Source organism: Diadema antillarum, unplaced genomic scaffold (assembly GCF_040938485.1).
Source record: "Diadema antillarum isolate AM-2024a unplaced genomic scaffold, OU_Dant_1.0 scf00000087, whole genome shotgun sequence".
NCBI classification, from domain to species: domain Eukaryota; kingdom Metazoa; phylum Echinodermata; class Echinoidea; order Diadematoida; family Diadematidae; genus Diadema; species Diadema antillarum.
This window is the reverse complement of record NW_027270976.1, coordinates 315,637-333,016: the sequence shown is the minus strand read 5'-3', so window position 1 is coordinate 333,016 and position 17,380 is coordinate 315,637. Positions and strand designations below refer to the sequence as shown.

At 36.5% G+C, this 17,380-nt stretch overlaps 1 protein-coding gene across 1 annotated transcript in view; it reads left to right on the top strand.

Annotated features, from left to right (window-relative positions):
• The window catches only part of LOC139718029 (papilin-like), a 151,538-nt gene that overhangs the window by 60,611 nt on the left and 73,547 nt on the right, over window positions 1-17,380 (top strand). Inside the window, exon 5 of the mRNA XM_071629519.1 lies at window positions 8,924-9,054. Coding sequence (XP_071485620.1) covers window positions 8,924-9,054 — 131 coding nt within the window. The remainder of the gene's footprint in view (window positions 1-8,923; window positions 9,055-17,380) is intronic.

The window sequence follows — 17,380 nt, the reverse complement described above, 5'->3', positions numbered from 1 at the left end:
ATATTGTTGTCACATCCCTTTGTCATGATATGATGGATCAGTTAGATGTTAGTTATTTGAATTGTGTAAAGTAGAGCTTTGTGCCAAACTAACCACAAATATTGAATGGCACAAATAATACTAATAGTACAAAGTGTGTGGCATGGATGATAGTAACAGTATAGGGCCTACATTCATGTGAATTGTGAGCACAATTGATGAAACAATCATGTTTATTCATTCATTTTGAAGTCTCAACATGTCTGACTGGGGCATGGGTAGTTGGGACATGACGAGCCATTGGCATACCTGCCGAGTCTTACCACAATTCTTTTCCTAGGGTGGAGTTTGTCTTTGGAATCCAGCAAAGTTTTACCTTTAATGACTAGATCTGACAAGATCTGTCCTAGTATATGCGCTCAAATTAATATGATTTGTCATTGACTGTTGTAGGAGATGTATTATACCTCACCAAGGAGTGGGTTTGTTATACAAAGGAAGTCCTAAACTAGATCTTCTTCATCACATGGTAGCTATTATACAATATCTTAGCTCAATAGCATCATTTACAACTTCACAAGATTGCTGCCCTGATTTCCCCCCTATTAACTTTCATGTATTAGTTTTTGTTTGAAAATGCATACAGTCTGGGTGGTTTTGTTGTAGAGGAATGCTTAAAGCATTAATATAATATGGACTGGAATTGAGGGGATACAATCTTTATTGCCTAACTAGAATTGTATTGCCCGAGTCAGAGGGCTCCTTCGGGGCAATACATGTATCCCCTGAAAGTGGCCTGTCCATATATCACCATTATTACCCATTTCAGGCATCTTGAGCAGAAACATAAATTCATATTACAGTTTTGTACAACCACAGCTCAGATGTCTGATATAGGTAATTATCATTATGATTGATTCAGAATTTTTGTACATGTACTTCGTTCTTCGATTTTGCCTATTTCAGTACAAATGAAGGTAAAAGGTTTTGATTCCAGAATGGCTAATTATAAAGGTAAGTGGAACAGCAATCAGATAATGATGTTGTCATCTGTGAAAGATTTTAGTTTGCATTTGGTCAGCAAGTACCTAACAGCTTTCAAATGGAAGTCACAGTCCGACTATGGAAATGGTGGAAGACAGACTTCTTATTATAGATATCACATTTTCTGGTTTGGAACCATTGGTCATGGAACCTTTTATTCCTGGCAAGAAATTTGCTAATTTGTTGAATAACTGATAAAAAAAATCAGACTGTGTATTGGATGTAATGGTCTTCCTTCCACTGACCATGATAGGTGGCCAATTATAGGCCAACAAGCAAATACTAGAGGCTTACTATCACACTACCAAACCAAGTCTGCATCATTCAATCATACCACGTGGTCTCTTGTATGGTGAACCTGAAGGGACATCATAAATCGTGAATATCGGTGCTGATATTTGCAAATAACTGTGATATTGCACATTTTGTCGCAAATATCGGCGCTGATATTCATGATGAGTAAAAAAATATGCAATATCGCAGAGCAAGTCACAAATATCAGCATCAATATTCCCGATGAAGTGTGCAGTATTGCAAATTTTGTCACAAATATCGGCGACAATATTCAGGACTATTTGCAGATTTCTTTGTGAATACGTTAGCCAATATTCACAACGAAAGTCATGACTCATCGTGAATATTGGCACTGATATTCATGATTTACGATGCCCCTACAGGACCACCATACGTTTGTGTTCTTGAGTTGGAAATGTACATGGTTTGCTTGGCATGGATCAGCCTAAAACAGCAGATGGTATAATCAAATGAAATGCAATGCTGAGTAAGATATTAGCTGATGGATAGCTGCCGTCAACACAGCCAGGCAAATAAAGCGTGATTCCACAATATGTTCAGGTTGGCTTTACTAACAACTGAAATATATGATTTTTCAGAATAAATTTGTACTGTATGATGCAGAATTAAACCATTAATCTAATTCAAGTTAAAGCTTGGTGTGAATGGCATGTAAAAAAAAACACACCAAAAAAACTGAATTACATAACCCCTCAAGTTTTCTAATCCCATGATGCAACTCCCCACACTAGGGGCGTGTTTATGCTTCCTCTGCGAGGGCAGAATGCATGTTTGAAATGCCGATCGCAAACGCTGATCGTAATGTGCTTCCACAGAGGAGTACCTTTATGCGCTTCCTTTTCTGAGCCGAATGAACTCCACACTCTTCAGCTGACTGGGCCTAGGCCTTGGACAGCCCTACCCCACCCTGTCCACCAATGAGAACCGCCTACTACTGGTGGGTAGACAGCTAACATTGACTGGCACCGGCAATCTTCCACATTTACCATAAAACAACAGACTGTAGCACAAAAATTGGTTAAAAATGAATATATAATTTACATTTACTCTATTGATTGACAAGCCTGCCCAGCTCTTCTCAGGAAAGCTGTGAGTTCCTAAAAAAGGAACAACTATCACGTAATAAGCAGCAAATCTTCACCAAGTACCATATGAACAAAAATAAAACAAAACAAAAGTACAGTGTAATGCGTATATATATGAGTGTGCTTCCATGCAGCGTGGGGTTTCACTGGAACTGGAAGCACATTTATTATGACATCATTTAAATGTTTTTGAATTTTGGTGCCTGTTTATTCTTCCTCAGAAACAGCATTTTCTGCACAAACACTGATACTAAACTTACATTTTTGTGAGTTTACAATCAGCATTCTGGATCATCATTAAATGAAAATGAGAAAGGAGGCAACTGTGTTTTGAATCAAATGTGTATCAGAAGCCTGATTTTGGTCCCAAAAAGGGAAGCATATGTTTAAACACAGCCTCGGTCTACAAACTAGGGTGCCCAAGCTATTGAGCTGTTGATGTTCTTGCAGGATCATAGCAGCTATAATTTTATGGGGAAAGTTCTTTTAATTTGCAAATTATTGATCAAAGACATAATACCGAAAATAGTTTTGTACACAAGAGGTAACAAAATCATCACCCCATGGAATTTGTCAGTTTGAGTATGACCTATGCATAATGAAAATTATGAAACTTTTTAATTCTATGCCTGTTTTATTCTATGCCTGTTTTATTTTAGGCCTGATTTGGATGAACTTCTGTTCTATGCATCTAATTTTGCAGTATTTCTTGAATTTTGAATTTTGTGTGGAGTACCATTTTAAACTTTGCAGTAGGTCTATACAATTGGTGGAATGTAACAAATATAATACAAAATTTGCCTCATGATGTTATAAAAATGTGTTGAATATGTTGATGGAAGAATTCCTAATATTGAAGGAAAGTTAATGATATATAATATCTGTTGCTGACTGATATACTTCATCAAGTTTGAGATACAATACTTGTGCCTTGAACCTTGTAACCCTGAATGTTTGCATGACATCTAAGAAAAATAGGAATTGGATATGGGAGGGGAGGAAGGAAAAATATGCCATTACTTAACACATTTTTCGCTGGGGGAAAAGAATCTGGCCTGATTGCAAGCAACAAATTGTTTCTCGTCATATAGGCCTATGGTTTAACATGCATACATGTACATCTTGTACCTGTTTAACATTTTATATATGAATGCAAAAATGCCTTACTCTGTTGCAAACTAACCTTGCCAACTTGTGCTGCTAATAAGTTTTTGTATACCAACAGTATGGAAAAAATACCATCTCCAGACAGCTTTTATGAAATGAATGTTCTACAGTTCCCAGCCATTATATTCCATCCCTGAAAATAGTGTTTTTAGTAATAAGATCGAAGATATATAATGCTTAGGATCACATCTGTAAACCCTAATCGTGAGACCGCATTGGACATTAACTTGACAACATCGAGAGCTGGTGCAAGCCACAATCTCATCACAGCACACACTACAAATCATCCACTTTGGTTCACTTACTTTTGACCTTTGACAGTTCAGAGTAGAAGGCTTATATTCTATTTCTCACCAGCTACATAGTTTTTTGTTTTTTGTTTTTGTTTTTGTTTTTGTTTTTTTTTGGGGGGGTTTAAATTGTTCTTCTGATGAAGTTCTCTACAAACAATTTCCACTTTCTTGTATACATACACTGTATCTGTATAATGTCTGAATCTAGCTTGTTGACATTATCCAGCCACTGAATTTTGATCTGAAGTTCTGGGTTGAAGGTAAACTTTTCATAGAGCCTGTGAATATTCTCAATCACCTTGCTCTAAATACTGCATCAGGCTGATTTGGCTTGTTAAATACAGTCTCAGGCTGATTTGGCTTGTTGCAGAAATCAGGCTTGCTCTAAATACAGTATCAGACTGATTTGGCTTGTTGCAGAAATCAGGTGATGCATGAATTGAACTGGTTTGTTATTTTTATTTCTTTATTTTAAGACCACAGCCTTGTGTTGGGACGTGTGCCAGTCCATCATTTCGGCATTCTGGATTGTGTCTGTTGTGTAAATAGAAAGCTCTCTATTATAGTAACTCCAGCCCCTTGCTACAATCCATCTCCTTTCCCTTCCATAGTGCTGTGACCCCAGTCGCTTCTAACATGTCCCCACTTTCGTGAAAAAACCCCAAACTTATCTCCAGACCACTCACCTCCCAGCCAAGACCCTTCTACTCCAGCTTTACCTGGAAAATACTCTGACCCCCTTCTAACTAACTTTTTCATTTGACATATTGTGAAACCTGTCCCTCACTCTCCTGCTTTACTTTCCCTTCTATTCCAATGTAGCCCCGTCCCAATGCTGCTACAGTGCAGTTACCCCAGTATCCAAAGAGAAACTCTTTTTTATAAGTCCAACCTAACGTGGTATATGGGAGGGGGGGGGGGGGGGGGGGCAAGGTAAAGGGTGTAGGAGATGACCATTCCCCCTGGGTTTTTTTAAGCTTAGTATTCTTATTTTTATGCCTCTGCCACAAAGTGTTGCTGGAGGCAGTATGTTTTAGGTTATATGTTTGTCCATGTACTTGGCATATATAATATTAATAATGATGATAATGATAATAATAATGATAATAATAATAATAGTGATAATAATAATACTGATGATGATGATAATAATAAATATCCTTTTTAAGTGCTTATAAGTAAAAGCTTCTAAGCAATAAGCATCTTGTTTTGGAGAAATATTAGAAAGGAGAAATTAGATCATGAAGTAAATAGTAACATGAAACAAAATAAATATATATTACAGTCATAGTAAATTATAACTCACTGAAGGAACATATCATGTATAGGATACATATGTATTCATGAATGAATGAAGCTGCTTCTACTGTAAAACATGATATATTCCCGGCATGAATTTTTCACGAATTGGAGCCGATGGCTTTTTTTGCGGCATGAAATTTTCGCGAGCTGCCACTGGCATTCAATGCATATAGTGTAGACAAAAACTTTCGCGTGCATTTTAATTTCGCGAATCTTGGTGCTCGCGAAATTCGCGAAATTAAAATGCACGCGAAAATTCCTCGTTTTACAGTATCAATTTATGGGCACACACACTCAAGGTCAAATTCTATAATTATTATCTTAGTATTTCCCCCTATATCTCTGCAATGCCTGAAGGTTTTTTTTTCAATGAAACTTAGTGTAGGCCTATACCTATATTGTCAGGTGAATATTCTCTAGGAAAAGTTTGGGGCCATAAGGTAAAAAATCAAAGGTAAAAAAATTCACTTTTTCCTCCATGTCTTAGAAATGGCTCAAGGTATCTTCACAATCAAAACTCAGTATATATATACATGTATTGCTCAATATTGATCCTCTTTTGAAATTTGGGTAATGAGGTCAAAGGTCAAAGGTCAGGTTAGCATACCAGAATTACATTATTTTAGGCTGAAATGACACCTTTTTCTCTCCATACCCTGGAAAATGCACTTGTGCGTTGCACATACAGTGATTATGTAAGGAAAGTTTTTGTGCCATCACATCAAAGGTCAAGCAAAAAATGCTGAAATTGCAGCTGTTTTTGTTATTTTGGAAGTCCTCTAAGTATTGTCATGAAAATTTGTATGTCATTACCTGATAAATATTATTTGCAAAACATGTGAAATTGATGTCTCACATTGGCAATATGTAGTCCTACTGTAAACCTACCTAATGGAAGAATAATGTGATATGGCAGAGGCATACAAGTCACCATATATTGAGTACATATCTGTTCAAAAGATTGAAAGAAATATATCAAAAATTACCCAAATATTCCATCAAAAGGATGCACTGGGTCATTGAAGCTGAATTAAAAATATTGTGAGAGCTTCCTCATGTCTGAGGAAGACACCCTCTCTCGTTTGGTCCACCTCCATAAACTTAGTACACAGTGAAGATGCACATGTGGTTCAAGAGATGACAAATACCACAATTTAGCTATTCACATTGGTCCTATGTTGCACATATTTCTTACTTGTTGAATTGACAATTTTGCAAATATTCCACCAAAGTGTGCACCAGATTGTTAAATTTCAATCATAAAAATGCACAAGCTCTCTAGTGTGGGAGGGGGACATCCCCTCTTACCCATGTCAGTCCCACCCCATAAATCTAGTACACAGTGGATACACATTCATGGATCTAGAGGTAGCAGATACTAGCATTTAGCCATGCACATAATAGTCACTGAGTGTCATTTTCTTACTCTTTCAATCAAAACATTTGCAAGTATTTCATCAATAACGTGGTGCCAAGGGGTAGAGTCAAATAAGATTATTTGTAGGTGGCTAATATGCTTGTCAAGTCTAGAATGTTGCACTCAACCTGCTTGTGAATACTGAGATCAGATTTTTCAGACGTACAATAATACAAACTGGTGTTTATCACAGTTGGCAGACATGTTGGGTATGGGCGGCACTGAAATAGTTTTGAAAAACTTGGTTGTTTATGCTTTGGGTAAATGATATACAGACAGGCTAACTATTCTATTTTGTATTCTTTGAGATAACAAGAAAGCCCAAGATGTGCAACAAAGCAACTATGTACACCTTTTGTCATCAAATTAGTGAAGCAAATCAGAGGTCATTGACTATTGATGCACTGCAGATATTGTGGATAGTAGCTGACATTGCCTGATTTGACAGGGTGATCAATCATATCTGAATTACATTTTGTCTACAATAGACGCAAAATGAACACTTGGAAATCTTCTTTCTGTGCATGAACATGCAGTATATACTGGTACTTACAGTCTTTCAGAACAAATTTGTATTTAAGACTACATGTTTTTAAACAAAGCTGTATGTTAAAGAGAAAATTACTTCTTGTTATTTAAAAAAAAAATGCAATAATTGATTTTTTATGTCTTTTGCTGTCAGATTTTGTTTTCTTTGAATGCATCCATCCGGAAATCCTGTGGTGTCTTATACATGAATGCAGGCATAGTTACCTTGACTCTTTGACATTGTGCTTGACTAGATATCCACAGACGTGTCTCTTTGTGCATTGTATGGCTAGAATCGATCATATCAATTAAACATCTTCTTCTGAAATGCAATTTGAAAACAAATACTGGAAATTTACATAGATGAACGAAATGAAATTGAAATGGGAAAACAAGAGACCACGGAAGGGTAGCTTTAGGCACCAACCCAAGAAGATCTGATTTGAAACCGAACAGGTTTGTTTGTTTGTTTATTTGTCTGCTTGTGTGCTTGCTTACTTTTTGTTTGGTGACACAAATATAACGTGTGTTATGGGTGGTAGAACAAACAGTATGAGTGGATCATGGATCGAGTCTGTGGTTTTAACCATCAAATTAAATGAAGTGTGCACTCCTTTTGTCGAAGAGATTTCATCGCAATTGAAAACTCAAATAGCATCACTCTTTATCACATTGTCTGCCACTTTTTGATTCAGGGTTGAAAGTGAGTCATTATGAGAGCAACTTTCTTTTTAAAGAGCTTTTAGTTTCATGTTACAAAATGCTGCCCTCTTATGCTTGGATGTTAATATGTGAGTCCCACTTGGGCATGGGGTATTAACACAGTCTACCCTTTCAAATGTCATGGCAGTATTAACATCTACTAGTGGAAATTGCCATTGACAAGTCTGTTTGTTTGTTTGCTTTTTTTGTTTTTTAGTAGTAGTGAAAATAACATACATTTATGATGCGCTGTGTCTATTGCACCCGATACTCTTGGTGTATAATAGCCTACATAAGGCAGAGCATAATAATGCAACCTTTAAAATTCAAAGTTGCATGAAAATTAACTGAAATTACTGCTATGAATGACAAATCAGTGAATGATAATACTGTTTTCTCTTTAAAGATTAATATCAAGCTACACTGTAATAGTTTGATAGTTGTTCTTTCAAGTGCATAGACACTTGTCTGTTTATTGAATTGAATTGAATTGAATTGAATTCATTTCATTTCATTTCCATCAGTAGAATGCTGTTTGAGTCCCCTTGTGGGAAAGAAAGTTTTAAGTGCTACACAGGTGTAATGTGATCTCCTTTCTAATGAAATGGTAAAATATGCAGCAACTGTTTCTAGCAATGTATGCTGAACCAAAGTAACATGGTTTTCTTAATGCAATCCAAGAACTTGGGGATTCAGACTTCCTGCAGAACACATACTTCGTGGTTGCTATTAGCAGTTCATGAATGAACAAATCATGAATGTCAGGAATGGGCATAATTGTTCTTAACTCTATTCAGAATGTTCCCTTTCATAGACTAGTACAAAAGATGGGTTACAAGTAACAAACTACAGTTCATGAAAATTAATGTGTGTTTGGTGTGTCTCCTAAAGAGATGCAGTGTAAATATGTGGTTCAGAAGGACTTCTGGCCATAGTCACTGGCAAGAAAATGAAAAGAAAAATATTCCACAATATTTCCGTGTGTTTCCCTCTGTCATAAAAAATAAAAGAATTCTAACCAATAAGATTGTAGGTCAGTATGTGCATCAATGACTTTTACCTTTTTTTTTCTCCTGTGAATCCTGGTGTAGGGCCAAACCCTTGTGAACTGAATTGCATGCCGAAGGGTGAACACTTTTACTACCGCCATGCCGAGAAGGTGATTGACGGTACACGCTGTGGACCAGACTCACTGGACGTTTGTGTTGATGGTGTTTGCAAGGTATTCTTCACAATTTTCTTTTACATCTAGAGCCTTTCTTGTGTGTAAAATTGTTTTCTCATCAATTTCAAAATGAAAAGGTTTAGATTCAGGTAATGATTATTCTCTTAGTATAGGCCTACCTTTTTGTCATGGTTTACTCTGGGAAAAGTGATATATTCACAGATGGATTAGTCAAAATGAAGATATGGGTATGTTCACCCTTTTGTCCTTTGAAACAAGGAGATTTTAAACCTTGGCAATGGTTGTTACCATGGACATCAAGTACAATTGAGTAGACCCCATTTACAGTGGCCTTGGGCCGGCTGAGGCTGGCCTTTTGGATGGTGTAAATTGGGTCATAAACTCTCATGGGAATGCATGCTAAACAACAATACTTTTTTATTTAAGGAATTGTAAAAAACTTCATATTTTATCTTTTCTTGTCAAACAGTGCTCTGAAAAACACGTGGAAAATCTTTGCATTGTATTTTGATTATATTCACAGGAAATTGATATTTCAGGACCATGTCACACTTTGTAATAGTACACATATATCACACATACCTCTGCATCATAGATGTAATAATACTCTTGTTTGCAGGAGTTATTGAGAATAAAGATTTTAAGAAATGTATTTTGAAACCAAAGCATCAATCAATTGTTGATATCATTTATCATACACTTTCCATGTTCTTGGCAAAGTATTCAGGAGTGTTACACTTTGCTGAAGAGACTGATTGAATGTTCCTAATGCTAAAATGACAAGTTTGAAACACTTCTTGCCTAATTGCATAACACTTCTGTAAGCTTGCTGGTTTACTGGAGGCAAACCAGTGAGACACTATAATTGTGTGTTGTCTGACATCTTTGCCGTGTCATTGATAAACATTGCAACATACACAAATATGTTTTTGTTTTGTTTTGATAGAGCATAGGCTGATTTTTTTTTAAATATTGAAATAAATCCTTGAAAGTTACCTCACATTGATAAAGAAGGGAGTGTCCCTAACAAGTGACTTAAAGTTAGAAAGGGATAGGCTATAAATTTTACCATTTTTTAATCATCGCGCTAATCATAGAAATCTTATATAAAATTTGACATTATAGACCCACACATAATTTCATGTGGTAGTTTATGACTGTTTCTTTATAGACAATACATAAAGTGTGGATATGAAGCTTGGGATAAAATGATGGATTTTGTTACAAAGCAATCTTCAACAACTAATATTGTTATATGTGACTGTATCACAAAACCAACAAAAAGTCGCATGCACTGATTTTATGTGAGGGCTCATGATATGTGAAAAGGATTAACCTAGTCAATCTTTAGTGTTTCATATTTTCTGAAACAGAAATACTTCTGTATCATTGTAAAGTTTGGGATCATAAAATTGACAGGAAATTGTGTTTTTAGCAGTTTTTGTAGAACGCGTTCTGAAGAATAGTGTGATTAGGTGTATCCTATAGATTTTCCTTATCATTTTTTAAAAACCCTTTACACACCCTTCACTTTCAGCTAGTAGCTTTTGAAAAGATAGTGTTACTGCTTTAAAACGTTTATTAGTCATGGATAGAATGTACTAACAGAGCATGATCAGTTTTAGCTTAATCTGATTATCCCTTCATTGTTGTTGCTGTGAAGTTTTACATCCTGTTTTTTGTCCCATTCCTTGCACAGAGTAAGAGTCCTTGCTTGGTAAGATTAAGTGTTTGAATGGACTATATGCTTCAGAACCTCTTTCTCAGCACACCCTTTTCCAGAATGTGTGCTTTCTTAAGTATATTTAGATAGGTTATGAGAGTCCATTTGAATTGAGTTATATATCATCTTCAAGCTTAAAGTCTGTTCTTACAGAATCTGCTCATAAGTAGAAATCCATGTCTGGTGAGTTTTTGTTGGTTTTGAGATACAGGGTCACATATAGAAGATTGATGAAGGCCACCAAGTTGCTTCAGACAAGCTGTAGGATTAGAATGCAGATGATAAAAGATTAATCCATCACCAAATACTTATCAAACAATGATATCTTCTTCCCACTCTCAGACAATAGGATAGTCTGGAAATACAAATGCAGGGAAGCTCAAAAGGAAGAGATCTGAATGGTGCCAGCCTTTGAAACTGAATTGATAGCTTGGAGTATAATAACTATGGAATGTAAATTATGCAAGTTGCAACAAATTGCCAGGCCGAGTATCCATGCATATAATACCATGAAGTGTTGGCTTTAATGCGAGCTACCCTAGAAAAAGCTATGCAAGTTGAACAAGCACACAATAAGCTTTATCTTGTGAATGCCTTTTGAGTTTTAGCTGACACTTACTCAGAGAACATTCAAGCCTTCATCTCAATGATCTAAATTCGTGACTACCGCAAAGGATTTTTACCACTCTGATTGGAGGTATTTTTGTTTGTTCTGCTGTGGATTTGGGACGAGTTCTAACAAATAAGAAGTATGATATCAGTAATATGAGAACTAGTGCTGTATTAATATCACACTCAAGGTCAGGATGGATGTATCATATTGAGGGAAGACACCAGTGGCGCATCCAGTAATTCCGTAAAGGGGAGACGCCTTTGCAAAATTAAAGGGGGGGGGGGGGAGGCACATGCACCTCTCCATTTTTTCGCTTTATTCCTTTTGCTTTAACCAAAAGTAAAGAGGGGGCACATGGATCCGCCACTGGACAGGAAGGAAGGCATGGACCAAAAGAAAGAGTTGTCAATATGGGAGAATCATTGGAAGGAGTTTATCTCTGATATCTTTCAAATTTTTATATAGGGTTATGCTATTTCAGTGGCATTATTTACATAGATTATTACATCTCTTTGACTGTGAAAGAATTTGAAATGATTATGTTCAACATGTTTTCGTTAAAGATACCACTTAAAGATATTTATGGATACCATAAGCATAGGGATAGAGAGGGAGGAGAGAGAAAGAGAGAGAGAGATGCTAATAGGTTGAAGGAAAAAATCAAAATGGATGATGGAACTGATGACAGCAAGGGAACGTTATACATCATGGATATCCTCTCTCTTGTCATGTTTGTAATATGACCTTGAATATGATTCAATGATTGTAGTATCTGGATGGGTGGTATTTCATATGATATACCTCCCATGACTGTAATCAGAATAATATTGGAACTTTATGTCTCTCTCACCCTCTGCACTAGATCTCAGAGAGCTCCTCCTTCCCTCTCCATCTTTTTAATTTATCCATGCTGGTCTTAAAGCAGTTAGGAATTACAAGTCACAGTGTTATGATCATTCTAGAGTTTTCTTGGTGCTGTGATAATGAAGTGGATGCATCATCATAATAAAACTGCATGCTCTATAAGTTTCCGAGGCATTTCAAATGTGACTTGAATTGTCAGCCTGTTATTACTCAATTTCCAACAGTTAAACAGTAGTAGAAGTGTTTCTGACAAAAAAATCCCAAAACAATACATAAAAACATTTGTATGTGTAGGATATGAAATGCATGACTCATAATTTAGACATTTGTTTTTCTTCAAGGAGATAAGGCCAATAAAAAGATATGGAATTTGTTCTGTTGGGAAATGCATTCTTTGCTTGACATAAGAAGAGTTATGACATGGTAGTAGGCTTTGCAAAGTTGAGCATGGGCCATAGACAATGACTAAAATGTAGAGACATGACAAAATTTGTTGATAAGGAGGAACATGTGGCAGAGTACATCAGACTGTGAAGTGGAATTCCATCCATGAGGTCTTACAACAGGTGTAAGGCAATGATCCTATTTTTTTTTTTTTGGGGGGGGGGCAGTCCCATTATGAGGCATTGTTTCTTTATCTAAATATTGGGAAATTGCAAGAAAGAGAACAAAGGTACTGTAGTAATAGTCCCACAAGTAAATGCTTGCTTTTACTGAAATCCATAGATCATAACTATGTAGCAGCCCTATCAAACTCCTTATGATAGGTATTGCAAACCATCTGACATGTCAAGGGATATACAACTCCCCTTCTTCTTTAGTTCTCTCCAGTATTTCTGCTGTAATGCTGTCTCTCCCCACCTCCTTCAATATCCAAGGTTTGTTTGGAACTAATTCAAAGGAAAGAGAATATCTCCCTTTCACAACTTTCTACTCGTCAATCCCCTCTCACCATTCCTCTTTAGAACTCTCTACAATACTCTCTCTCCCCATCCCTGCTCTTTTTGTTCAGCCTAAACTATTTTTTACTTCAGCAAAAGAATACCCCCTTTCCCCAACTTTTAAGTCACCTTTCCTCTGTCATCCTGACTTCTCTTTAAAAGACCCAATACAATGTTATGTTACTGTTAGAATCTTGTACACACACCATGGAATATTTCACAAATCATAAAAATGAACCCTGTTTGACACTTGTCCACCCACACTTTGCTGTGAGATTGACAGCAGTCAGACAAGATACTCCAGAGACTCATCAAATCAGTGGTTTGTATAGAGAGGATATTGTGGAACAGGATATTGTGTGAAGTGACATCATCACTTCTCGGTTAGTTCTGGTTGACTTTGGGCAATGCTCTCAAATTGCAAGTATGTAAGATAAGTCAGTTGAAAAGTACTTCTCTCTCCCATTGTCAAGTGGAACATATGTGATCCTTCCATGTATGCGATTTTTAGTGAGAAGTACTTATTTTTATGCCTCAGCTACATAAGTGACCAGACAGAAGAATTCTCATTTTTACCGTGATCAGCTAACCAAGCTGCATGGAAGCTCAGTTGATATATGGGCCGTGACGTGAGAAAAGGGCCCTTAGCGCTGCTGCGCTCAAACGCCAGAAAACGGCGCGGAAGTTTGACAGAGCAATACGCGCAAAAAAAGATCAACTAGCTAAATGCGCGCACATGCATATAGACGCATCAAAAATTGACAGGATTGGGATTAAACGTGCTGTTTTGAATGTTGTAAAGGGGTCATTTAGGATTGGAATTTCAGAAAAAGGTTTGCATATCTAAATACGTCAGAGTTCCTTCTACGATGTGGAGGTTAAAACTCATTTTCGGTATTCAATGCCCTAAGGGCCCTTTTCTCGCGTCACGGTCCATATATATGTGTGTTTTTTTTTGGAAAATGTATGCAAATAGCTTGAACGCGCATACATCAGTAGGTCCTACTGGTGCTTACTGAGCAGAACTTAAGTGCGCGGGGCATAAGTGCCAAATTGTTATAGAGATATAATCTGTATCAAAATATGTAGGTCCTATACTCTCAGGAGGTATTCTGAGTGAATCATGGCTGGGTGTGTGTGTGTGTGTGTGTGTGTGTGTGTGTGTGTGTTTTGTATTCTACCTGTACACAATTAAAATTTGATCTCCAGGGTATTAGTACACTTTAATCAAACCAGGTATATATATATATATATATATGCATTACTTCACAATGATTCTGTACAGAAAGATATGGGGCATCAGGTCAAAGGTCAAATGAAAATGATATCATGTCACAATTATTTCCAATATTTTGAAAATAACTCATAGTATTATAAGTAAAATTCGATGCAATCAATTAGATATTATTTGAAAGAAAAAAAAACTGCAGACAACAGGGTCAAAGAGCAAGGGCAAAGGTCAAGTAAAAATGCTCAATACTTGCTCTCTGATCCAATTTAGTGATTGAATGTATACACTTAACAGTGTAATCAGACTTGGTATGTATAAGAATTTGTACTTTCATACCACACAGTGATTATGTAGAGAAAGATTTGGGCAATTGGGTCACTTAAAGGTCAAGTGAAAATTTCGGTTTCATCTTAAATTATGCAGTAATTTACCTTTCATTGGGGTGTCATAAGAATCAAATGTCACCAGCAAGTTTTCATATGTACTTTGAAATAAACCTCATGAAAAACAAGGCTGAAGTGATTTAAGAAGATTCTCAAATATTAGATGTATAGAAAAAATGCCAGTGTGATGTACCATATAATTTAAAAGAAAACATTAAGCAATCTACCGATCATTGATATATTCCATCATAGACGTAGCATTCCATCACTTAGAGTTTGGGTCTGAAGTAGTTGAAATAATATTTTTACATTCAGAAATCTGACTTGAAACATGCCTGTCCAATAAGATATGCTCTGTCAGTGTATTAATAAACTATTCTGAGCAGTATAAAGGCCGATCAGAACGTGGACAAAATATTGTGCGGTTCCCTTTGATATCATCCTTCCAAATGTTAACAAGTTACATATTATTTTGATAAAGCTGAGAGCTTAGTTTTTAAAACTATGTAGAAAAGGGAAATTCAGTTTGGCCTACCATACTTATTGTGGGTTTAGCTCTGGATGGTCACATAGTGTGCTGTTATCAATGGTGTAGTGGTAGCTAAATTCATCCTCAGCATTCCTCAAGGAGTTTTCGAAGAACAGGACATGTGATATTTAGGTGCAGCTTTTCATAAAAGGAGAAAAGTGGGCTTATTTATCAGGGGTGCTGTGCAGAAGTATCAGTACACATGTTTTATTTCACAGTGAGTGCCATGCCTGTCCGAAAAAATATCTGGTCCCGAAAAACTGTCAATATACCGGGTGTCCCAAAAAAAGCGGAACGGTGGATTTTCAGTACCTTGCGTTCTAAAAGTGATATATTCTTTGACATCATTAGAAAGAACATCTTCCGCAGGAGACCATGATACCAAAATCATTAAATTTGGTTGAGCACTTTTTATTCTACGCCAATTTCTGTAAATGCAGTCATTTTCAGTTTTTTGCGACTTATGAGATAATAATTTGGGTGCGACTCGCGTTCCATACGGTGAATTGTGTAAGCTCGTTGATCCATGTCAACAAAAGATAACGCTTTCATATTGAGAGAGCGCGCGCGCACACACACACACACACACACACACACACACACTGTTTTTTCCTGGCCCGTGCCCAATGTGAAAGCTGTATCTTGTGTTGACATGGATCACCAAGCTTACACAATATTCACCGTATGGATCGCGTGTCGCACTCAAATTATCATCTCATAAGTCGCAAAAATCCGGCGAAATTTGACAATGACTGCATTTTCAGAAATTGGAGTAGAATAAAAAGTACTGAACCAAATTAAATGATTTTGGTATCATAGTCTTTTGCGGAAAATGCTCTTTCTAATGATGTCAAAAGATATATAACTTTTAGACCGCAAGGTACTGAAAATCCACCGTTCCGCTTTTTTTGGGACACCCGGTATAGGCCTATATCAATTTTGGTTCTGTTTTAAGCAGCCAAATTTTGACTGCAGATAGAGAAAAAGTACTTTCCTAGGTTAGACAAACTTGAGAAGTAAGAGTTGGTCATCCCAATAACATATTTTGATCTATTGTAGAGAATTCTAACTTATTTTGTTGTTTTTGAGCTGGGCAGCCATGTGTACATGAAAAAAAAAAGGGGGGGGGGACCCCAAAACAAACAAAAAGCAAATATAGAATATGAAGACTGGAATTGTTTGGAAAATATTGCTTTTATAAGACATTCTCTGTACAGTGCTTAGTTACTGTTTTGAGTTTCTGAAACTTCTTCTCCCTTGTTACATGCCCTCCGGCCTCCACTTCAAATTCTGTTCAATCCTAGTCAAGGTTGAATGTTGGACACTCTAGCAAAGCCTTCAGAAAACTACTCTTTGGTTACTGTCTGTAAACCAAAGTTTGATCAGAACTTCATCGTCATGGAGACAAGACCTCAAGGGAGTTTTCAAAGGGCTGGCAAAGTTTTCTTCTGTCCAGTGACCTTATAGTAAGGGCAGGTTTCATGTCTGTCTGTTAGAAACAAATAATGAGTGGGTTAACAAAGAATGCTGCTACTAGATATACTTTGTATAATCCTGTAGTTCCTGCACCTGTTTGCACCAGGGAGGTGGGAGAAGGATCTCTCTTCTACCTCCCTGTTTGCACCTTACACACAGAGGATTAGTCTGCATTTTTGCAAGATAAAGACATTCAGTACTCAAGTAGGCTGACATTTAAGTCTTATTCAAATCTGAAATTGTACTTAATATTCTAAGAGTAATAAGTGGCAGAACATCAGTTGTATACATTTAGGCATGGAATATTTGTCGAATATCATTGACCTCCAATGTAGTTTTTTGTACCCTCAAAACATAAAAGGAAGTCCATATACCATTTTGTAAATTGTAAGGGAATATCATTTGTTGCTAGTTATTTTGATATCCACTAAGCTGATAGGATTTTTTTCGTCTGCAAGTCATGTTTATGTATGTGTTTTATGTTACAGATACTTGTATCATATTTTGAATTATATAGCTCTTTTCACATCATATCATCACTGCTTATTCTTGTAAATACAAACTTTGTTTGCAGAGATATAAAAGGAAGAGGATGTTAAGCC